The sequence below is a fragment of the Elephas maximus genome, chromosome 7 (genome assembly GCF_024166365.1).
Source record: "Elephas maximus indicus isolate mEleMax1 chromosome 7, mEleMax1 primary haplotype, whole genome shotgun sequence".
NCBI classification, from domain to species: domain Eukaryota; kingdom Metazoa; phylum Chordata; class Mammalia; order Proboscidea; family Elephantidae; genus Elephas; species Elephas maximus.
Genome location: NC_064825.1, coordinates 61667657 through 61692918, shown reverse-complemented (window position 1 = coordinate 61692918; position 25262 = coordinate 61667657). Strand labels below are relative to the sequence as shown.

Here is a 25262-nt window from a genome sequence, read left to right as displayed (position 1 = left end):
AATACAGTTTCCTCTACTCCAGTAATTTAGCACCCTTTATTCATCAATTCTTTGGAGATCTGTCTGACCAGCCTGTCCCTTGTTCAGGTTCTGATGTACCATCTATCCACCTAAAACAATATTGAGGTGGACAAGGCACTGTGGGTGGGTCCTACGGACATGAGCAACTCACAGGGTGGAGGGGGTCTATGGTGAAATCAGTAGAAATATTAGTGCTCTCACGGCATACTGGATTCAAATCATAATACAAATTATTTTTTATTCCAGATCTTATGAAGGCATTGTTCAAAGTGTATTTTTATACCAGGACAGACATTCTGAAGTGTAATACAGTGGAAAGAACATAAGTTTTGGAATGCAGGCTTTTAAACAGACTTATGCTCAAACTTTGTTTCTCCCCTTATTACTTGTGAAAATCAACTGGGAAACATATAAAAGCACTGAAGCCAATGTCTGGCACATAGGTCGTGTGCATTGAACTTGAGTTCCTTTCTTTTTCCTCCTGAAGAAACTCAGTAAGAATCTAGCCCCAGGAAGGCACTCAGTCTGAAGGATTAAACCAAAATGCAGCTGTTCCCTGATGACTTTGATGATTTATAGGAAATAAAATATATATTTTTTAATTAAGATATTTTGTTTTGTTTTTCCAGTGGGTGTACTCAGTACCAAGCAGGAAACTTTGCACAGGGATGGTGAAGGAGGTAAGAATTGGGAGGGGGAGGGGGCAGGTAAAGTGGAGTAAAATGGGTGGTTTTGTTAGGACAGGATGTTGGTAGGAAGATGGACCAGGTCTCAGGGGAGCTGAGGGAGTCCAATCCCTATATTCTGGATCCTTTTCTAAAATGAGGAGTCATTGCCCTCATGATGTTTCCCTTGCTCAGCCTGAGGCAGGGGAAGCTCTGTGTGTTCATGTCTGGACTCTCCTCTGCTGACTCCAGCATTCTTCTTCACCCTTAGAGAGGTTTTTGTTGTTGTTCGATGCCATCAAGTCAGTATTTGACTCTTAGCAACCCCATATGACAGAGCAGAGCTGCCCCACAGGATTTTCTAGGCTGTAATCTTTGCAAAAGCAGATCGCCAGGTCTTTCTCCTGCACAGTCACTGGGTGGGTTTGAACCACTAACTTTTAGCAAGTAGCTGAGCACTTAACAGTTGCACCACCCCCCCTCAAAAAAAACCCATTGCCATCAAGTCAATTCTGACTCATTAGTGACCTTATACGACAGAGCAGAACTGTCCTACAAGGTTTCCAAGACCGTAAATCTTTATGAAAGCACACTGTCACATCTTTCTCCAGTGGAGCAGTTCGTGGGTTTAAACTGCCAACTTTTCGGTTAGCAGCCAAGTGCTTAACCACTATGCCACCAGGGCTCCCCACTGCACCGCCAGGACTCCTTAATAGAAGTTTTTAGCCTCCAGTAAGAAAAGAAAGTTGTGTTGACAGCGTACGCCTGCCCATGCAGGCATCGCAGCATCAACTCAAGACACCTCTGCTGGAGATTTTTTGAAACCGATTCCAAATCCACTTCTGAATTTTCTGATTCCTCTGGAAGTCACTCCTCAAAAGCTGTGGGGAGCTAAAAACCACATCAAAGTGTATGGTCCCTTTGTCTAAGATCCCAGCAGCACCCAAATCCCCAATCCCCACCACTGGCTGTGGCCATGTATCTTCCTCAGCTTGTGGAGTTTACCTTCCCTTTCTTTCTCTAGGATCAGCCAAACTGACCTGAGAAACTTAAATAACCAGCAGAATTGAGAAGCACACAGGCCAGAGCCAGAATAAGGGTCTGATGCCCATGGTTGGGTATGAAACCTATGAGACAGTAAAAGAGAAAAAAGGAGCAGCTCCATTTCTAAAAACCACCCATGCACACTCTGAAAATGCAGAAGGATTCTCTTCTATAAAAAAAGGAGGTTTGATGGCTTTGATAGCTGGAAGGGATTAAATGCTAAAAATAGTTCAAGGTATTGAGAATGCTGAGGAAGCATGCAGTTCATGAAGCAGAGGGCAGTAAAATTCAGCATGAAATGCTAACGAGAGATGAGTTCTTATAAAATGGTCAGGATCTGAGTCACCCAGACCCTCCTCCATTAAATGTAAAGCAACGTTCTTTAATAGCAGCACTATTATGGACCTTCCTGTCCAACTCAGTAAGCTAAAAAAACACTTAAATGCCCAGAAAAACATCTGAAACTGATCTGAAATGAAGGACATGAACTATGGATTAGATTCTCTAATGCTTCCCTGTTTTGGGCAAAGTCATGCTGATGGCCAGGTGACATTTGCAGGGCCATCTGGTGACATTTCTTTTTGGGAACAGATTAATAGAGACTGGGGAGGGTGATGGGATTGGGACAGGGGCCAATACAAGGTTCTCAGGTGGCTTTCTAGAGGCAGTATAAGTCTTTGAAGGAGGGATCCTCTATTTTTTTTTTTTTTGTATAAGAATGTAGTTGAACTATAGTTATTAAACATTGCATGACCTGATGAGAGACTCCTGCTATGCAGGAAGTGTTACTGTTAATACTGAAAATACCTATTAATACGAAACCCAGGTATCAAGGGAAGTCCCTTGTTAGGAACCACCACTCGTCTGTCAGTTTGTCATACTGTAGTGGCTTGGGTGTTGCTATGATGCTAGAAGCTATGCCACTGGTATTTCAAATACCAGCAGGGTCACTCATGGTAGACAGGTTTCAGGGGCTTCCAGACTGAGATGGACTAGGAAGAAAGGCCTGGCAATCTGCTTCTGAAAATTAGCCAATGAAAACCTTATGGGTCACAAAAGAAGGCTGTCCAGTTTGCTTGCTTTGGACACAACATCATGAAAGACCAGTCACTGGAGGGGACATCATGCTTGGCAAAGTGGAAGGCCAATGAGGACAAGGGAGGCCCTCAGTGAGATGGACTGACACAATGGTCGCAACAATGGATGCAAACATGCCAACAATCATGAAGATGCAGGATCAAGCAATGTTTTGTTCTGCTGTATGCAAGGTCATCATGAGTCGGACTAGACTCAATAGTAACTAACAACTATAACAACTTGTTAGGAAATAGTCTCCTCCCTCCCTTCACTCTACTAAGGTGAGAGGGGAATAGATGCAGACAGAGCTGAGTTGATTCTCCTTGGAACTGTTTCTTATTCTGATGCCACAGACTTAGCTGCCTGCCTGCCTGTGACTTCCTCCTTCGGTTTCCACATATCTGTGTCTGGGCCCTGGACACTAGACCATTCCCTCCTGCTCTGCCCTCACTGAGTTCTTGATCTTTGTCTCAATATGGCAAGATTACAAAATTTCTTCTGTTCCACTTCCCATCCCCTCAACAAGCTATTGTCCACATTCATTCTGAGAGAATACTCCAGGCCCAAATGGAAGCACCGTGTATCTGTAAACTTCCTTACTCCTAAGGGCCAGCTGCACCCTATTGCAGAGACACTGGCCCCGAGATCGCTGAAGTTTCATACCAGACTTCCCAATGCCTGGCCCTGCAACCACTGCCCTGCTCTGATATATTCTGAGGAAAACCGTTTGAAAGTAGTAATGGTTAATTAGTCACCGCTAGCTTCTATTCTAGACACATTGACTGTTAGATGCCGTCAAGTCGGTTCCGACTCATAGCAACCATATAGTGTTTCCAAGGAGAGGCTGGTGGATTTGAACTGCTGACCTTTTGGTTAGCATCTGAGCTCTTAACCACTATGCCACCAGGGCTCCTACACTGACTGTGACCCCTCAAAAAAGCAAACAAACCTGTTGCCATCGAGTGGATTCAGACTCGTAGCGACCCTATAGGACAGAGCAGAACTGCCCCATAGGGTTTACAAGGAGCAGCTAGTGGATTCAAGCTGCTGACCTTTTGGTTGTAGCCTGAGCTCTTGATCAATGACTCCATAAACAGAAGAACAAGGCAAGTTACCTCTGAAGACTGCACAGCGGATTTGTGCTTGCCCAGGGCTGCCTGGCTTGCAGAGAAACTCTGATCTTAGGGAACATGGGCAAAGGGAATCAAGCCCTGTCCAGCTGTTCAGGGCCAGGGACCTCACCCACATGCAGAGGGGTCCTCTGAGATATACAACTTTGTGTTCTGCTTCTTTCCTTAAACAAATTAAGCAAAGAAGCAGGATATCAAACAGTGCCCACATTATTATTACAACCAGCTAAAAATTCAAATGAAGGACCACGGACAGAAATTATTCAGAAAAGACAAGCATTAAAACTTTAACAGCAGCTATCTTGGGCAGAGGAGTTACATGTGACTTTGTACACAAGTGTTTTCTACTCTTCTAATTTTCCCACATTTTCTGCACTGAGCATACAGCAAATAAAAGAAAAAGCCAACAAATTATTTTTTTTTTAACTACATTCCAAGGCTTCAAACACACCAAAGTTACAGTGAGACTGAGTTTAACAGGTAACATTTTCCAGTTAACACAAAAGAAACCTAAGGGCCATGTCAAGTACACACCAAGGACCTCAAGCTCCCTGAGGGCAGGGCTATGTCACATTCTCTCTCAGCACATGGCCCCATCTAGGCTTCATAGAGAAGACATAGCCATCAGCTGGGGCTACGTTTAACTTCCTGCCTGTGGATCAATATGTCCATCTGTACCTATATCTGGCCTCTCCTTCCGATTTATGTCACTGGAAGAAGCGCCCTATCAAAAGGCAATCGACCAACTCTGTTCTGGGTGGCATTCTCTCTCACCTTCTAATGGGCTCCCAGCCACTGGGCCTCCCCATACTGCTTGTCCTCTCTTTTTTGCCTCTTTAGGCTCCCCCATTTTATTGGCTCCCACCTGTTGGCATTTAAACATGTCTGGTCCTTCCTATTTTTACAAACTCCTCCCTAACTCCGATCCTTCTCCTCATCCTTGCAGCCAAATATGTCGCAGAACTGTTTAATCATGCTGCTTCCCCTGTTCCCTCTCATTCACTTTTCAGTCCTATTTCCATTAAGGAAATTGAATTCATAGTTTTAAACTTTCCAAAAATAACAATAAAAACTCCATTCTGAGATGGCTTCACCTGTGAATTCTACCAAACATTTAAGGAAGAAATAATATCATTTCTACACAAATCCATCTAGAAAATTGAAGAGGATAGACTATTTCCCAACTCACTTAATGATGTCAGCATTACCCTGACACAAAATCTAGGAAAAAGCATTAGAGGAAAAGAAAATTACAGATCAATTTCCCTCACAAACATACATGCAAAAAAAAAAACTTTAATAAAATCTTAGCAAACCAAACCCAACAACATATTAAAAGGATTATACATCATGACCGAGTGGAGTTTATCCCAGGGATGGAAAGTTGGTTTAACATTTTAACGTCAATGTAATTCATCACATTAACACATTTAAAAGGAAAATCATGCCAAGTGCTGGTGAGAATGTAGAGCAACTAGAACTTTCATACATTGCTGGCGTGAATGTAAAATGGTACAAGTATTTTGGTAAATAATTTGGCAGTTTCTTAAAAAATTAAGCATAATACGTGCCATAAGTCCCAGCCATTCCATTCCTAAGTCATCACCCAAGAGAAATGAAAGTTTATGTCCATACAAAGGCCTGTACATAAATGTTCATAGCAGCTTTATTTGTAATAATCTAAACTGAAAATAACCCAAATGCTCATCAACAGGTAATGGGTAAACAAACTGTGGTATATCCATGCAATGGAACAGTACTCAGCTATAAAAAGGATGGAACTGTTAATACACACAACAACATGGATAAATCTCAAAATAATTATGCTGAGTGAAAAAAGCAAACAAAACAGACCTGTTGCTGACAAGTTGATTCTGACTCATAGCAACCCTACAGGGCAGAGTAAAACTGCCTCATAGGGCTTCCAAGGAGCAGCTGGTGGAGTTGAACTGTCGACCTTTTGGTTAGCAGCCAAGCTCTTAACCACTGCGCCAACAGAGCTCCAAATAAAACCGAGTACATACAATTTCATTTATATAAAATGCGAAAAAATGCAAACAAACCTATAGTGACAAAAATAGATCAATGGCCTGAGGATTGAGGGAGGGGTAGCAGGAAGGGGAGGTAGTAGAGGGTTAAAAAAGGTATAAGAAAGTTTCCACGGTGACAAACATGTTCAATATCCTGATTGTGGTGATAGTTTCACAAGTGTCTACACGTATGCCAATTCTTATCAAACTGTACACTTTCAACATATACATTTATTATATACCAATTATTCCTCAATAAAACTGTTCAGAAAAAATCTCTAATGTGCCACTTTTCTCCATGTCTACTACCTTCATCCTAGTAAGAAAAAGGAGTGCCTTGGGTGGTACAAATAGTTAACATGCTCAGCTGCTAACTGTAAGGTTGGAGGTTCAAGTTCACGCAGAGGTGCCTCAGAAGAAAGACCTGGTGATCTACTTCTGAAAAATCAGTCCTTGAAAACTCTATGGAGCACAATTTCACTCTGACACACATGCGGTCGCCATGAGTCGGAATCGACTCAATGGCAACTGGTTACTAAGAAAAGATCATCTCTGTCTCAGCCTTCTACAGTAGTCGGGCCCTACATTCACCATTCCCTCTGGTCCACCATGAATTCATTCTCTTTACTGCAGAGTGACCTTTTAAGAACATAACTCTATTCACATCACCTTACTGCTCAAAGTCCTTCAAAAATTACTCATAAAATAAAGAACCAAAGACTTATTTTTGGTTACAATGCCCTAGTTATTCTTGCTGCTGCCTGAGTTCTGGTGTCTTCTCCATTGTTTCCCCCTTTCTAAACACCATGTATGGTATGCTCCTGGAACCTGCCAGAACAGTTCCCTTTCAGGGCCTCTGCACATGCCAATTCCTTTTTCTCCAGACTTTACCCTCTGCAGACCAACTCCTAATCATCCTTTAGTTTCGGTTTTGATGTTATTTCCTCCAAGCACCCTTCGTTGATATTCCAGGCTAGTTTAGGTCCTGCACGTGGTACTTGCTTATCTCTCCTTCAGAGCACAATCACACATGTATGTAACTGTCTGTGCAATTTGTTGTTTACTATCTGTTCCTTCTTCCCACAGTCCCATCTCTCAAGACCATAACCTCAAAGAGGGTAGGGACCATTACATACTCAATGCTGAGTGCACTGCCTGGCACAAAGTAGGTATTCAAAAACATTTGCTGGATAAATGATAGAGACAGGGCTAGAACTCACTCCTTGACTTCCAAATTAGATTTTTTTCAACCCACTCATACAAAATCCATCCTACTGTATCTGTACTCTTCCTGCACTTACTTATATCTCTAACTGGTAAGACTTAAGAAATGTAACAGAGAGTTATCTCTAAGTATTAAGCACTTTAAAACCAATGTATTAGACTTATAATAGAAAAATTAATAATGCTTAATATACGTAAATGGATACATCAGTTGAGGTTTTTTAAAAATGGAGATTTATTTTAATGATACATTTATTCTGCAAGTTACTCCTCAAAACAGTTAACAAAGGAGGAAACCAGATGGAGATGAGACTAGAGGCAGGGCTTTGTAGGAAATGAAGTCATAGTACCTTGCTAAGACTGACCACTGATCCAGCACTACCATGATTTTAGCAGAGCAGTGGCCCAGATTCTCTGTGTAGCTGAGCATGTGGGGCTGGAAAGATATAGATTGCAAACACGGACAATTTCCAAAACAGCTTCCTAAGAAACAGCCTACCTTCCCCTCCCTTTCACTCCCCCACTCTGTTTATTTAAAAAAATTGTTTATTTAGACTCCCCTTAATTAGAGCATTTCAGCATGGAAGCATAATCCAATCTGAAAGAAAATTTCCCTTGAGAGCCATCTGTCAGAATTAGACTACACTTAGCCACTGGACAGTAAGGCTGTATTGTAAATACCACAGACTGCTTTGATCCTCTAAAGGCTCAAAACTCATTTTCCAAGCAAGCAAGTGCCAATCCATGAAACAAGCCTTTCTGTCAGGAAACTGGCTGGCTATTTTGAACAGTAATACTTCCACAGGTAGAAGATCATTAAAAGTAGTCCCAGGGGGACATTCTACCTGGCTAGTCTCACCTTTCTTCACAGATGAAATTGCTGTCCTTGACAACTCTATTAAGTTCTCCTTCAGTTGGTCCAGGTTTGTAGTTTTTTTTTTTTCATATAGCTGCCGCCATCTCCTCAGCTGTGAAGTAGTATAACTGTGTGAGGAGGACTCAAGTGGAGTCCACTTCAGCTCCCTGCCAAGCCAGCCTCCCTCTCAGGAGCTCCAACTTGTCAAGCAGATACCTGCCTTTGGGGCACATGTCAAGGCAGCACACTCTTGCCTAAGGAAGGAATGAGCTGGGGGCAGGGAAAGAGGATCTCTTCTCTCCTTCTTCATAGTTTCCCTACATCTCGGGAGTTCACGTGAGTCACAGCCGCTCCTGTGTTCCCATAACATTTCCCTAATTGTTTCGTTCTATCACACTGTTATACCCTGCCTACATCCCTATTACCAGGCAGGTGCACCCGTCCCTTAGCTCCTGTGAGTGTTGGCTACTAGTAGCTCATAGCTGCATCTTTCTCAAGAGAATTCTCCTCAGCTGGTGGGAACCACCTCAAAAATGGCTGGCAAATTACATGCTCTCCCCAGGGCAGCCTGCTGCCAATGACAAACTAGTACAGGGTAAAAGGGCCATTCTACTTGTATCAGGGTGGGATACCTCTGAGGTGTCCTTCATGCTCCAGAGCTCTCTGTGGCATTAGGCTCAAGACAGGCATTAGCTGAATCCAAATCTGTGTTTAGTTCTTTCCCCTAACCTATCCTGCTTCACTTAGTTCTCCACAGGTTTCATGGGAAACCAGCTCCTCAATCAATCACTTGCATAAGAATCTCTCTCAGCCTCTGCTTCTAGGGCATCCAACTTATCACGATATTGGAGCTATTTTCATTTCGATTGCTCATTCATTCACTCCAAAAGCATTTCCTGTCCACCTCTTAGGTCAAATACTGAGCATACAGTCACAGACCTTGTCCTCAGTGATCAACTAGTCCAGTCCAGGGTTGCTGGTTGCTGTCTAGTAGATTCTAACTCATGGAGACCCCATATGTCCAGTGAAAATCTTCTCCACAGGGTTTTCAAGGCTGTGAACTTTCAGAAGCAGGTACCCAGGCTTGTCTTCCAAGGAGCCTCTGGTAGGTTCAAACCACCAGCCTTTCAGCTACGTGTTAAACATGTAACTGTTTGCACCACCCAGGGACTCCAGTTTAGTCCAGTAGGCAGGGATAAATACATACGATCTAATGTAATAATTGCTGTAAAGAGGCAGATACAGGATATTTAAAGAGCAAATAAGGAGCACCTAATCTCTTCTGGGTAGATATACGGAGGGTTTTCTTAAAGAGGCGATGGTTTAATGTAGGAATTGTAAGATGAATAACATTTAGTTAAACAGAGGAGTGGGGATAAAAGGACATTGCAGACAGAGAGGATAGTATGTGTACAGAACAAATACACGAGGGAGCAATTAGAGGAAATTAGCTGGAACAAGACAAGGGAATTGGGTGTCCAAAACCTATGGCAGGCCTTGCTATTGAATCCCGGAACTCTCATTTGCTGAGCTTTGGTATTGCTTCTGGAGCCCTGGTGCTGCAGTGGTTAAGGGCTGTGGCTGCTAATCAAAAGGTCAGCAGTTCGAATCTACCAGCCACTCCTTAGAAACCCTATGGGGCAGGTCTACTCTGTCCTGTAGGGTCGCTGTGAGTCAGAATTGACTCAACAGCAAGAGGTTTGCTTTGGTTTTAGTTTGATATTGCTTCTAAAGCCTACTTAACACAAGCCCACTAGTCAACTGCCACCAGTTGATTAGAGTCAGCCCTCAAAATGAAACATCTCTGCCATCTCTTCTGCACATGTTTTTACATCTTTATAAACACATGTATTATTTTTTCCACAAAAATGGAGTAACACTGTACATACTGCTAGCCTACTACTACAATACAATTAATCCATTTTAGATTGAACACTCAGCTTATGTCGGCATTTCAATTTACTAACAACTCATAGCAGAAGTAATTGCAGTGAATCAGAAACAAGAAAGTAGGAAAAAAGTGGAAAGATCCAAAAATGGGTAAAAGGTGCTAAAGTGTAAAGACTGCAAAACTGCAATGAAAATTGATTAAAGAAAAACACTTAAGATACTCAATTTCAACCAACTCTTTGTTTCTATTACATTATCCTGTTAACCAACACACTTCCCTTCAAATTTATTAAGTCGGATCATCTGCTATCCTATTTATCATTTATTATGGGCTTTGTTTATTCTCATAATTCAAGACAGATGAAGTTGTTCTACCAGTACTAAAGGGTGGTGCTGGGGCAGTGGGAACAGTCCTTTCTGGGTGCATACAATAAGGGGTTATATTACAGAATATTTAAAACAACAATAAAACTGATTGTTAGTCTGCTTTTTACTACCACCATGCATGAGCAGTTATAAATGCCCTGTCTTCCCTCTTGTGCATCTTAGTTTTCTAGGTGGGATACTGCAGATTAGACTCCGATTCAATTATAGGTTCCTGAGCATCTCCTTCTGTGCCACTGGGGCAGACACTATAGACTAGCTAACTTAACGTACATTTCTAACCTCTTCACCTGTGCCACATTCCAGCATAAAAACCAAAACCAAATCCATTGCCACCGAGCTGATTCTGGCTCACAGTGACCCTATAGGACAGATTAGAATTGCCCTATAGGGTTTCTAAGGCTGTAATCTTTATGGAAGCAGACTGCCACATCTTTCTTCTGTGGAGCAGCTAGTGGGTTTGAACAGCCGGCCTTTTGGTTAGCAGCTGGTGCTTAACCACTGCACCACCAGGGCTCCAGCACAGAGGCTAAAAAAGCTAAATACATGTTTTCACTATCTTTCTTGAACTTGAGGATGGTTATATGATACAGGTTTGGCTAATAAGAAATAAGCAGAAGAGAGCAGTATAACTTCTAGGGAAGCTTTTTCTTTCATGATGGGAAAGTATCCTAGAGGTGGATAGTATTACCTCTTTTCCTTGCCATTTTCTTTATGCCTCAAATGAAGAAGTGATGTCTAGAATTATATATATTGTAATTGTCTCACAGAAAATATTACATAAGTTTGGTATGTTTAAAGCAATAAAAGAAGAATACAGCAAAAAAGTGAAAAATGATCAAGTGATTCTACAAATGACTGAATGACTTTGAGAAAGAATCAAGTAAAACTTCTAGGAATGCAAATTACATTAATTGAAATATGAAACTCAATGGAACTGTTAAACAGATGATTAGAAACTGCTAAAGGAAGATTTACTGAACTGAAAAACAGATCTAAAGAAATTGCCCAGAAGGTATCTGCAATAGAAAAAACAATGAACAAACAAAAAACATGGAGGATAGGGTAAGCAGGTCTAAAAATATCTAAAAGGATTTCCAAAAGAAAAGAAATAAAAAGTCTTGGAGAGAGACAATATTCAAAGAGAATGCACACCATTCATATCACCATCAAACTGCAGACAAACAGAAGTCTTAAAACCAGGCATTGAGAAATGAAAAAGGTATTACAGTTAAATTTCGGCTTATTTATCAAAAGCAAGAGCTTGGAGGCAAGGAAGCCAACAGAATATCTTAAAGTGCTGAGAAAAAATACAATTACTAACACAAGAATTGTGTACCTGTATTTTTTCAGTTATAAATGTGAAATAATGACATCTTCAGACAAACAAAAACTGAGAGCGTTTAACATCAATAGGCCCTTTCCTTTATTGAGGAATTTCTCAAGGATGTACGAAACGTAGAAAATAATCTAGAAGGAAAGTCTAAAGAAACAGTGAACAAAGAAAAGTGGTAAATACATGGTAAATTTAAATAATCATTGACTATATAAAATATTTTTATATTAAAAGCAAGGGAAAGACAAAAGTAAAACACTGGAAAATATCATGGAATCTGGAATGGGGTGATAAGAACCGGAAGTTCTAAGGTCTAAGTATAGTTTTGGAAGAGGGTCAATATACCGATTAACTTTTTGCTTTCTTAAATTAACCAGCCATGTTATAATTTTTAGGGAACCTCTTAATTGAGGATATACTTCGTAAGTTAGGAGTAGGGACAAAATGAAATGGAGAGAAAGCTCAATTCAAAAGAAGGAAAAAAAATTTCAGGACTAAAACACGGTATGTTGTTTTTGTTGTGTGTCATTGAGTTGATTCTGACTCATAATGAACCTATATGACAGAGTAAAACTGTCCCATAAAGTTTCCCAGGGTGAAATCTTTACAGGAACAGATAGCCAGGTCTTTTCTCCCATGAGTTTCAACCACTGATCTGTGGGTTAGCAGCCGAGTGCGCTTAACTAATGTGCCACTAGGGCTCCTTTAGCACAATATAAAAGGGTAGAAATATATCCAAATTACAATATATAAAACTCAAAAGAATCTGTGCTTAAATTATTAGACTTAGAGTGTATAACAATATCAAGTGTTGGCAAGAATACAGAGCAACTGGGGCTCATACACTAATAGTGGGATTGTAAATTGCTTACACCACTTTGAAATATAATTTTCTTTGATCTAGCAACTTCATTTCCAGGTATACCCCCAGAGAAATCCTTGCATATGTTCAGGAGATATGTACAAGAAAGTTTATAACAGCATTTTCTGAAATAGCAAAAACTTAAATTAATTCAAATATCCATTGATAAGGAGACTAGATGAATAATGATATATCATAAAACAAAATCTTAAACACCCCTGCAAACAAAGAACTACAGCTATGCACCTGAACAAAAATGACTCTCATATGTATAACATTGAACACAAAAAGCAGTTTGCTGAAGAACATATACAATTTCATTCACATGAATTTTAAAAACAGGCAAAACCAAACAACATATTCTTATGGTGTGAAACAATTTTTAAAAAACAAGGGAATTATAGTTTAAAAATTCAGTATATTGACTGGGGTAGATTTTTGGGGACAGAGGAAGGCACACAGGGAGCTTCAAAGAGACTGATAATGTTCTCTTTCTTCAGCTATGCTCTGAATTGACTGATGTGCAATTTGTTATTATTTATAAATATAAATATATATAATAATAAAATATAAATATATATTATTTTGTATGTGTCATATAGTTCATTTAAAAATCAAATATTTTGTCCTGGAACCCACACTAGGATAAAAGCTAACAAAATCTCTTTGTCAGAAAACTGTAGCTTCATTAATCCTTTCCTTCAGGTGTTCTGTCCCACAGTTTTGCCATTTTTCACTTCCCAGACCTTAAGGGGATAACATGTCTGAGAGATCATGAGGGGGAAAATGATAAGACAATAAGAACACAGCTCATTAGACCCTAGTGATGGACAGACTCTACCCACATCCACATCATAGAAGGAAATTGGCTTCCCAATGGTCATTTGGAAACCAGTGCTTTCTATGGGGTTTTATTTGTTGATCCCTTAGGATCAGTTAAGCCATCAGCCCTTAGCATTTTCAGCACTACATGCAGTGGTGGCTGAAACTGGTTAATACAGGCTGGCACCAGCCTGTAAGAGCCTATTGTGAGCATCTTTTACTAATTCCACCTTCGGTATACATATATATACTTCAGTGACGCTACATTATTAGCTTGAATTAGCTCTGCTGAGGGTATTTACACCACAGAAATCAGCAAATGCTACAAATCAGGGCTCTCTCTCTTGCTAATAAGTTGTTAAACATCCACTAGCATATCACTGAATATGACAGAGCCACAAAATCATGATAATAATATGACTTATGGTGCAACTGAATGAAGCGGAACTCAATTTAAACTTCTTCAGTCACAGAGTCTACCTGCCCCATTTGTATTCGACTGTGAGGGGCAAGCCCCCTGGGCCTCCCTGAATATATATATATACTCTCTTGTGTGGTTCCACCTGTTCAACTACATTAAGTCTGAGAATGGCCCCAGGGTTCTAGGAGATGGGATGGGAAAATTCTCCAATTAGTCACTACAAAACAATGGATCTTGCAATGACTCACAAAATCAAATTTTTTGGAAGCCTAAGGTTTTAAAATTTTGAACATTAAAAGAAATCTATGCTGTTGTAAACTACCTTTTTCTGAACTGAGATCCATATGGGCATGAAGAGAGCCTCCTGATTTCTGTCTGTTACCGTGTGGAAACTGTGGCATCTCCTCTAAATCAGAGACTAGTTGAGATGATAACAGGTCCCAGAGAAACCACCTAAGCCTCTGAATCAGCTTCTAAGAGGGCCACAGAGAAAGACATTCCTGACGTGTTCAATGCCAATTTGTCAGGGAGCCAGTAATGAGTGTGGTATACTAAAAATACCAAGATTATAGTCCTGGAAGCCAACATTTATCCAGACCACGAAATTCATGTTCTCCCAAGCTCTGACCTCCCCCCAGAAGTTGTCTTTTCTCCCACTGACTGATAATATCCCCACAAAGATGCATTACACTATTATTGATTGATATGGTTTTGGTAGTTGAGAAGTTTAATTAAACTATCATTGTTTCACTTAATAATTGCCATTTTGTTCCTTCACAGGAAGATTTGAGGATTAATTTTTATTGCTAATATTTATAAAATCATAATCTCTTTGGAGAAACAAGGAAACAAACAAACAAAAAAAGATTAGCTCTGCCTTACACCCTGCAACTGGAACCCTAGTGGTAAAGTGGTTAAGAGCTCAGGCTGCTAACCAAAAAGTCGGCAGTTAGAATCCACAAGCTGCTCCTTGGAAACTCTATGGGGCAATTCTACTCTGCCCTACAGAATCACTATGAGTCGGAATTGACTCAATGGCACACAACAACAACACCCTCCAACCCAATCAGTCTCTAGAGCCTCACTAAAGTAGCCCCTCATAGAGAGCTTCATTTTATTCGGCAAATGTTTATTAAATAGCTCACTGTCAGACACCATGCTAGAAGCAGACCATACGGTGGTGAACAAGTGACATATCATCTGTACACTCACAGAACTCTCTAATAAGGAAGAAAGAAAATTGAATAAATACATAAAAGAAGGTATGATCAGTAATGATATAAGCAAAGAGTGTCATAGAAGTAAATAACCAAAAAAGAGTTCTTTGAGGAAGTGGCATGTAATCTTGGATCTTAGAGATTAGTAGGAGTCAGCAGTTCTACTCTATAACACATGGGGTCACTATGAGTCAGGGGCTGACTCAATGGCAGCTAACAAGAACAACAACAAGCCCGGTAAAGAGAGGAAGGAGAAGTATGCCAACAGGCACCTTTTCATGAACAGACTGAGTCGTTGTTGAAAAACTGAGTCCCAATTCCTACCTGGCCATTATTCAGCTAGGTGACCTTAGTTGAATCTCCTAATGGCTCTCCACCTCAGTTTTATCTGCTAAATGAGGATTTTAGATTATAGGACTTGCAAGGTTCTTTCTGGTTATTAAATTGTAAGCCAAACATATAATACATAGATTATTATTCAGTTAGTCCAGGGAAAACAGCTTTTCAAACAGGATTCAAGCAATAGAGCACAGAATGTTTCCAGCAATAGGGTGGACTAGATGCTCACAGAAACTCCTCCAGGTAAAAATACTGTCTTAGCTATCTAATCCTGCTACAACAGAAATACCACAATTGGATGGCTTTAACAAAGAGAAATTTATTCTCTCACAGTTTAGGAGGCTAGAAGTCCGAATTCAGGGCGCCAGCTCCAGAGGAAGGCCTTCTCTCTCTGTCGGCTCTGGGAGAAGGACCTTGTCATTGATCTTCCCCTTGGATTGGAGCTTCTCAGGGCAGGGATCCTGGGTCCAAAGAACACGCTCTGCTCCCAGCACTGCTTTCCTGGCAGCATGAGGTTCCCCTATCTCTCTGCTCACTTCTCTCTTTTATACCTCAAAAGAGATTGACTCAAGATACAACTAATCTTGTAGACTGAGTCCAGCCGAGCAGACTGGACAGAAATGGAATTATTCAGTGGCCAGAACAATAAGAAAACATCCATCTACAGAGGTAAGTAATCTCTGGTGCTGGAGCTTGACTGGAGGTACATGGTGGCTTAGCACCTAGATTTTAGAGAATGGCAGGAGAACTCCACATAATGCTGAAGTCCCAAACCTAAGGGTCACATCTTTAAAGGATAAACAAAATAAAACTTCTGCCCTGCATAAGTAGACACTGGGGCTATGCATCTGTCTGAGGCTTGCTCTAGGTAGAGCAAGTAAAAAACATCTCCCCTGCCAGTTTTTAACCATTAATATGAGCTTGACTTACACATTTGGAGCCTGTATTCCCTCTACTTATGTTGTCCAAAAACCTCTGAGCTCAAAATTCAGTTTAAAGTGGCTCCAGATTGGTGAATTTAGCTAGACACTCAGAAAAAGCAAACACAAATCATCTCTGAAGGAATGCACTTTAAGGCCTGGCCTCAAACATTTTTTTCTGACAAAGTTCCAAGCTAGATAAGCTCATCATCAAAAATCACTAAATACAAGAAGCAACAAGGCATGATGAGTTAGGGACAACAGAATGCCAAACAAAAAAATCAGAGCTGCAGAGATTATAGCTATTGGAGTTATATGAAACAAAATATAAAAATAACTATGTATGGAATGTTAAAAAAGGGAACTGAAGGTGTGCTAAAGAAGGAAAAAAGAGCCTGTCAAATATGCTAGACAAATGTGAATACACATCAGACAATGCTTGTAAAAATGGAAAGAAGTAAACAGCTGGGAATTTTCCAGAACTGATTAAAAAGGAAACAATCTCAGATTCAGTGAATATAAAGAAATGTCTGCTTAGCGATATTATAGTTAAACTGCAGAACAGTGAAGAGGAAGACAAGATCTTGACAGCAATGAGAAAGGAAAGAAAAAAAATACATACAAAGGAATAACTACGAGACTAAATGTCAGCTTCTCAAAAGAGGGGTCAGAAAATGGTGGAACGATAGCTTGAAAATGCTGAAATCAAAGTAACTGAGATTTTTATGTCTTCAAATTTTTATACCCAGAAAAACCACAACCTAAGACCAATAGCAAATTAAAGACATATTCTGGAGCTGTGGCTTTCAGTGGAAAGTAATATATCAAGTCCAGTTTGGCGATATATACTATGTTAATGAATAGGAAGACTCAGTATCACAAAAGAGGTCCAATCTAACTCCAAAAATGTTTTTTGTTTAACTTGACAATTCAATTCTAAAACTTATGAGAAAAGTTAAGCATCAGCCAAGACTTAACTGAAAAAGAGGAAGGCTGGATGATCCGCTCATCTAGATGTTAAGGCTTATCACAGAACAACAGTAATTTATAAATTGTGCTATTGGTAAAGATAGTCAAATAGAACAATGGATAGAAAAAGGAATCAAGAAATAGGCTTTTCATATATGGAAATCTATATAGGACAAAGCATGCATTGCAAACTATTGGGAAAATATACCAGAAAACTGGTTATCCATATGGAAAAATAAATATAGATTCCTATATCACACCATACAAACAATTTCATTCCGGATGGGTAAAATCATAATTGGAAAAAGTTAAAGCCTTATGAGTTCTAATAGAAAATATAGGAGAAATAACATTATGGCATAGGTTAAGGAATAATAAACAAGACACAAAAATGCTAACTTACAATGGAAAGTATTGATAAATTTTACTACCTTAAACCTCAGAACCTCTTTTTTTTTTTACCATAAGGTGAATACAAAGAGAGCCATAAACTGAGAGGTGTTTGTAACACACATACCCAAAAAAGTACCTGCACTTAGACTGTATAAAGAACACATATGAATCGATAAAGAAAACAACAAAGAAAAGTGCTGAACAAGCATTTTACAGGAAAGAAAATATGAATGATCACTAAACATGTCAAAAGCTGGTAAACCTTGGCAACCAAGGATATACAAAATCATATACCATTTCACAGGCACGCACACACACACATTAAACAGTGGGGCAACTGCAAGTGTAGGTGAGGATGTGGAGCACCAGGAACTGCCATACCTCGCTGGTGGGAGCATCAATCTTTACAGCCACTGTGGAAAAGAACTTGGCGTTACCTAGAAAAGGTGAACATGTGTATACCACACCTCTATCAGGGACATACCCTACAGAAATTATTGCATATGTTAGCCAGGAGACATGCCAAGAAATATTCCCTGCAGTCCACACACATACTCACACACAAAAAAAAAAGCCTAGTAACAACCCGAATATCTAATCAATATAAGAATGTTAACTTGTCCTATATTAATGTAATGGAATATTACACAGCAATGAAGACACATGCACCATAGCTTCATTCATCTCTATTGTTAAATGTCATAATCAATGTTGACTTAAAAAAAAAAAAGAGGGAGTCAAAGAAGAGCCATGAAAAGCACAAACAGGCAAAACAAAACAATAAACGTCACAATACAAATAAAATTCAGGACAGTGGTTTCCTCTTGGCAGGAGTGGACTGAAAAGGGAATGTGCTGAGGGAGGACACTCAAGGGTTAGCAAAAGAACTGGCAATTTTCTATTTTTAAACCGAGTGGTGGGTCCATACCTGTTTATTGTATTATTCCTTTATCAGTCTGTGAATGTACCTTAATACATTGTATAATATGCACACCGTATTATAAAAATAGAACCCTAGTGAATCTCAGACCTTCACATTCAGTCTCTGTGCAAAGTCACATGCAAAGAAGTACAGTCAAAACAGCCCCCAATAATACTTTTTTAAATGGAATTTTTAAAAAAAATACATGGCAGATTATTAAATAATTTGTAATTCCATTCACAAAATCTACTCTCCTCTCCTGCTGGCCATACAAAGGCCTAGATCAATGTTCAGAACATTTATAGTGGGCCTGAGGAAACAACCAAGCATTTTGAGGCCTTTAACCTAATTACAAGTATTGGGGTGGCACAAATGGCTAAGTGTTCAACTACTAGCCAAAAAGTTGGTAGTTTGAACCCACCCAAAGACTCCTCAGAAGACCAGCCTGATGTCTGCTTCTGAAAGGTCACAGCCTTGAAAACCCTATGGAGAAGTTCTACTTGGCCCACATGGGGTCACCGTGAGTCAGAATAGACTCCAGAGCAATTCACAACAACAGCAATCTTATTACATGGATAAAATTAAATTATTTCACACTGATAGTAATTTGATAAATACTTTCATGTTCTCCTCAACTCTACAGAAATTCAGGATTGTCAGACAACAGACTGGAAACACTTAGTCCCTGGAGAGTGCTGAAACTGCAGTGATGTAGGGCCACAAGGTATACGTCATGGTTGTATCTTTTCATTATACTTATTCAATCTGTATGCTGAGCAAATAATCCGAGAAACTGGACTTTATGAAGAAGAACAGGGCATCAGAATTGGAGGAAGACTCATTAATATGCAGATGACACAACCTTGCTTGCTGAGTGCTAAGAGGATTTGAAGCACTCACAGATGAAGATCAAAGATTAGAGCCTTCAGTATGGATTGTACCTCAACATAAAGAAAACAAAAATTCTCACAACTGGACCAATAAGCAACATGATGATAAACAGAGAAAACAGTGAAATTGTCAAGGATTTCATCTTACTTAGATCCACAAACAACACCCATGGAAGCAGCAGTCAAGAAATCAAAAGATGCATTGCACTGGGCAAATCTGCTGCAAAAGACCTCTTTAAAGTGTTCAAAAGCAAGATGTCACTTTGAGGACTAAGGTGTGCCTGACCCAAACCATGGTGTTTTCAATCACCTCATATGCAGGTGAAAGCTGGGCAATGAATAAGGAAGACCAAAGAATAATTGATGCATTTGAATTATAGTGCTGGTGAAGAATATTGATGGATTGCCAGAAGAATGAACAAATCTGTTTTGGAAGAAGTACAACCAGAACGCTTCTTAGAAACAAGGATGGCGAGACTATGTCTCACATACTTTGGACATGTTATCAGAAAGGACAGTCCCATGAGAAGGACATCAGGCTTGGTAGAGGATCAGTGAAAAAGAGGAAGACCCTCAACAAGATGGACTGACAGTGGCTACAACAATAGGCTCAAACAGCAATGATGGTAAGGATGGCACAGAATTGGGCAGGGTTTCATTCTGTTGTACATAGGGTCACTATGAGTTGAAACCAACTCTAGAGCACTGTCTTAGGCTGGGCTCTCTAGAGAAGCAAAACCAGTAAAGGATACATATTTATTTATTTATATCAAGGAAATAGCTCATGCAGTTGTAGAGACTGGAACATCCCAAGTTTGTACGTCAGGACAGCGGTTTCTCCTGATGCATGTAGTCATGGGGGCTGGTGAACCCAAGATTGGCAGGTCAGAGAGCAGGGCTTTTGTTCACAGGCTGTGAAGATCGACAAATTCCAAAGGTTGGCAGACAAGACCACAGGTAAGCTGCTAGCTCAAGTCCCAAGAACCAGAGATCTGATGAACAGTAGCCAGCTGCAGGATCCAGAATGAGCAAAAGCCCACAAGCCTTGCCAGAATATCCACTCATATTCGATGCAGGACACACGCCCAAGGAAACTCCCTTTCAACTGATTGGCTACTCACAGCAAATCCCATCATGGAGGTGATCACATAATATCAAATCTCATCATGGAAGTGATCACACCATCATAGGACTATCAAATCACTGAGAGTTCTGGCCCAGCCAAGTTGACACACAACCATAACCATTATAAGCACCTAACAACAACAGGGCTACGAAGGCTCCACAGTTGGCCACTCTATATTCTTATCTCATAGGAAACTGCTCTATGAGTCTTCACCAGGGATCAGCCTTCTCCAGATTTTATCAGCCGCTCTACTCTCAGTATTGTTCTCTTCTCAAAGCCTCTGGAAGGCAACTCACAGCAGGATCCCTGTTGTGCTTTCTAATAATCACTCCAGCCATTTTATAAAATTCCTTTATCAACAGAGATGAACTGATGTCATACTACGTGGTATGATCAACTCCTCCCTACCTTACCCTGGGATCAGACGTAAGACTAAGGCTCATCTTTGCCCACTGGCAGGGTCTCAGCTTCGAGATTCAAGGGGACTTGGTAAATACCCCAGTGAGAGGTTAAGTCTTGAGTCATTTACTTCTTAGTATTAGCAGCCTGCCTGTTTTTTTTTCTTTAAAGCATCTAATGCTGCCTCATGATTTTGGCACTGTCTTAGTCATCTAGTGCTGCTATAACAGAAATACCACAAGTGGATGGCTTTAACAAAGAGAAATTTATTTTCTCACAGTTTAGTAGGCTAGAAGTCCAAATTCAGGGCGTCAGCTCCAGAGAAAGGCTTTCTCTCTCTGTCAGCTCTGGAGAAGGGTCCTTCTCATCAATCTTCCCCTGGCCTAGGAGCTTCCCTGTGCAAGAACCACAGGTCAAAAAGACATGCTCTGCTCCTGGTGCTGCTTTGATGGTGTGAGATTGCCTTCCCTACCCATGCCCCCCACCTCTCTGCTCACTTCTCTTTTATATCTCAAAAGAGATTGGCTCAAGACACAATCCAAACTTGTAGATTGAGTCTTGCCTCATTGCCATAACTTCTGCCTATCCCACCTCATTAACATCATACAGGTAGAATTTATAACACAGGAAAATCACATCAATCACAAATTGGAGGACAAGCACACAATACTGGGAATCACGGCCTAACCAAGTTGACACATATTTTGGGGGTGCACAATTCAATCCATGACAGGCATCCTAGATCACAAATACAGCAGTGAAATGGCAGTTCAGAGATAATCCTTGCTTTCCCTAGTATTCTTTTTTGGGCGTACAGATATTACAGCCTTTCAGTATCAAAGAGGTCTGCTCCTTCCCCAATTTCCCAAATTATCTTAGTTTCATCAACTGCTGTCCTCTGCACCTTCTCAAGCTCCTTCTTTTCTTTCCTCATCATTGCGATAAAGGCCAGCAGAATCCCATCTGACACTTTGCTGATCCAAGCAACAGAACAAAGCTGGTACTGGTAGCTCGTAACATGTTGGGAGGACAAACAAGCGTGTGACTGATTCAGGACCTGTGAGCTGCCTCCAGGCCTGAAGCTGACCACAGTCCTGACAAACACCCCATTCCCACAAGCGAAAAGGAGACCAAGGAACATAACATCCTTGATGCAAGAAACACAACATCCTTGAAGGAGCCTGGATCCAAATAACAACATTTATAATCTCTGGAACTTGGGGAAGTAGCATGATCTACCTGTCCTGCTGCTGCCCAGAACCTTGCCTTGTATGTAAGTTTTCCCCATACTAAATCTTAAACTGATTATTCAATCTGAAGTGGCCTGTCCCTACCTTCTGCATACGGTGGCCATTTTTGGATTTTCCCAGAGGAACTCCCCTGCCCACCATCACCACCCAACACATGTGAAGAGAAGGTATCCCTTAGAAAAGTCTAAGCGTGTATGAGTCCCCAGTTTACAAATGTGACAGGAGATGAGAGAGGACCAGTATGGTGTTTAGTCACTGGGCAGAGATTTGTGTGTCTTCTGTCTGAGTAGAGTGAGAGCCTTTCAGGAAATGGGCTCCAAACTCAAGCTGGATCAGCATCTGAGCTGAGAAAGGACTGTGGTGCTTGGTCTCTTTGGCTGCCAGCCTTGGAAGGGCTGGTAATGAAGAAGCTGATTTAAAAACAATAGCAACAACAAAAGAAGTAGGATGAGTTAAAGTTGTGTCAGGGAATTTGGGCAGGTAAAAGAAACAAAGGCTTCAAAACATCAGACTTATCTGAGAAAGTAATCGATTTTCCTTTGTATTTCAGGAGTGCCAATGCAGCTCTGCAGGATAGTGAAAAAGATGTAAATGGAGTAAAGATATCACCTCTCCAATCTTGTGTTTAAAATGTAGGCATAGATGTATGATCCCACTACATAGCACCTCTTACCTCTCCTGAGCTCTAAATTGGATTTGACTTCCTATAGATTAATTTTTCCAACACCTGTAGCTCCTTTTCAGACTGACTTCCTTGAAACTTTGATGCTATAAGCTCTGCATTGAAAAATGTGGTGCCAACTCTTCTCAATCACTTTCACTTTTAGGGTTAAAGCTGAAAATCTGATCGTGGCAACTATCACTGAGCCGACCTGAGAGTCAAGCAACGATCCCTTAGCTGCGGTCTACACTTAGTAGGATGCCAGCATCCATTTAGCAAAAACAACCTAAGAAAGCTCTAAAGAAAATGTGGTAAGGGCTAATAACATCTACTATCTCTGAGGGAATACCTAAGAATCAGAAAGTAGAAAAGAGAGAATGTTAATCTTTAATACTGTTTTCATGAATACTTCCTGGAAATTTAAAAATGAACATTGTTAAAGATATGTTTCTGGAACAGTAAAAGGAGGTTTCGAAACAATAAGGAGTCCCTGAGTGGTGCAAATGGTTAATGTACTCGGATACTAACCAAAAGATTGCAGGTTGGAGTCTACCCAATGGTGCCTCAGAAGAAAGGGCTGGCAATCTTTCCAAGCAAATCAGCCATTGAAAACCTTACGGAGCACTGTTACACTCTGATAGACATGGGGTCATCATGCGCCCAAGTCAGCTAAATGACAACTGGTTCTTTTTTTGAACAACAGCTACACATACATGTTGACAGGGCTTTTATACTTTGCCCAAAAATAAAATAAAGTGTAAGTAATCTATCTCCATGTTGACCAAGACGCCCCCCAAAATAAAGAAATGCTGGACTCACATTAGTGACGTATTCGATATCCTTCCAAAGGATGCACTCCCTGGGGAAGTCGGCCAAGTCTAAGAAGTGATCCACCACCACTTGGCCGATTAAGTCATGGCGAGAGAACCTGTCGAAGTCATACACAGAGAAGTGAAGCTTCCGTGCTGCGAGGTCATTGTAGGGAACCGGAAATAAAAACACTTCATCAAACACTGGGTTCAGGGTCTTTCTGTGAACTTTAGTCTGATGTTTGGTTTTCCGATCGGGAAGCAAATAAATCTTGACGTAAGGATCTGAGGTCCCAGAAAAGTCCTTGGCAGGCAAATTGACAGCTTTGTGAATCTTCACGATGAGCTGCTCTAAATCACAGTCATATTTTAAAATGAAGTTCAGTTTCCCACAGGCTTTGCTGTTACTCCTTCTGCCATCATCATTATCCACTGACCTCTGTTTATATAACTCTGGTTTAATTCGACCAATTCCAGTCAACTGTTCCTGCTTTTGGAGCTGCTGGATGTTGAAGTCTGGGTTTGACAGGTTGAGTTGTCTTCGGATTGAATTATGCCTTGAGTAAACAGCAAGAGAGAACAAAGTTATAACCTCATTAGCTATGGGTCTGTCAGAAACTTGTGACTGGGATGTCGGTATGTTACGTTCTGCTAAAAGCTTAAATCTGTAGGGTTTTTTGGCCTAAATTCAAAATGATCACCAATGTGAGTAGGCTTCTCCCTAAGGCCTGAGGCTCAAAATTGAGGGTTGGTATCAGAAAATGAACTTACAAACATGTGGCCCTCCAGCTTTCAAGGTTTAACGCACTTTCTAAACTGTCTAATGTGCCATTAAAGAAGCTTATTTGGCTGGTGGAATGTAAAGATATGTACAGACTGGTTTAAAAAATACAATTATTCACCTTTACACATAATACCTTCTTGAAATTGGACTAGTTGGCTAAGTGTTGTCTGAAGAAGAATGAATCTTTCTCTAAATTACATGGACTTTCCTGTCACTACCTTATAGCTTCATAAGGATATAAATTCTTACTGGTCCAAATCCAATCATTTCTTCACGAGGACATAGTTTTTGCTTATGTGCGAACGTATGTGACTGGGGTGTGTCTGCTTGCAGTGGACTGTGCTACTGTGACAGGTACAAGTGACAGCTCTGTGACTGCATTTTTGTTGTACCACATAGTGATCAGTGATCAGAAGGTAGGGTTTAACCCTAAAGGGCATGAAAATTAAAAGTGAGCTACTATAAATGCATATAGGGATTCAGGTAGAGAAGGCTGGATACTGATATTAGCAAATAAAATATTTGTTAACAAAGTCTCCACCACTGTTCTCTCAGTTTGTCATACTGTAGTGACTTGGGTATTGCTACAATGCTGTAAGCTATGTCACTAGTATTTCAAATATCAGCAGAGTCACCCATGGTGGACAGGTTTCAGCAGAGCTTCCAGACTAAGACAGGCTAGGAAGAAAGGCCTAAAGATCTACTTCCAAAATTTGCCAATGAACATCTTTTGATATGGATCATAACAGAACATTGTCCTACTTGCTTGCTTAGGACGCATCATCAGGAGGGATCAATTGCTGGAGGAGGACATCATGTTT

General features: G+C 40.5%; 1 protein-coding gene across 5 annotated transcripts in view; it reads right to left on the bottom strand.

Annotated features, from left to right (window-relative positions):
- SYT9 (synaptotagmin 9) overlaps window positions 1–25262 on the bottom strand; it is a 207140-nt gene that overhangs the window by 96432 nt on the left and 85446 nt on the right. For all 5 annotated transcript variants that reach the window (XR_007518199.1, XM_049890275.1, XM_049890274.1 and 2 more), the window contains exon 3: window positions 23668–24214. Coding sequence is in view for 4 of the 5 variants with exons in the window: in XM_049890275.1 (XP_049746232.1) it covers window positions 23668–24214 (547 nt within the window). In the remaining variant the exon portion in view is untranslated. The remainder of the gene's footprint in view (window positions 1–23667; window positions 24215–25262) is intronic.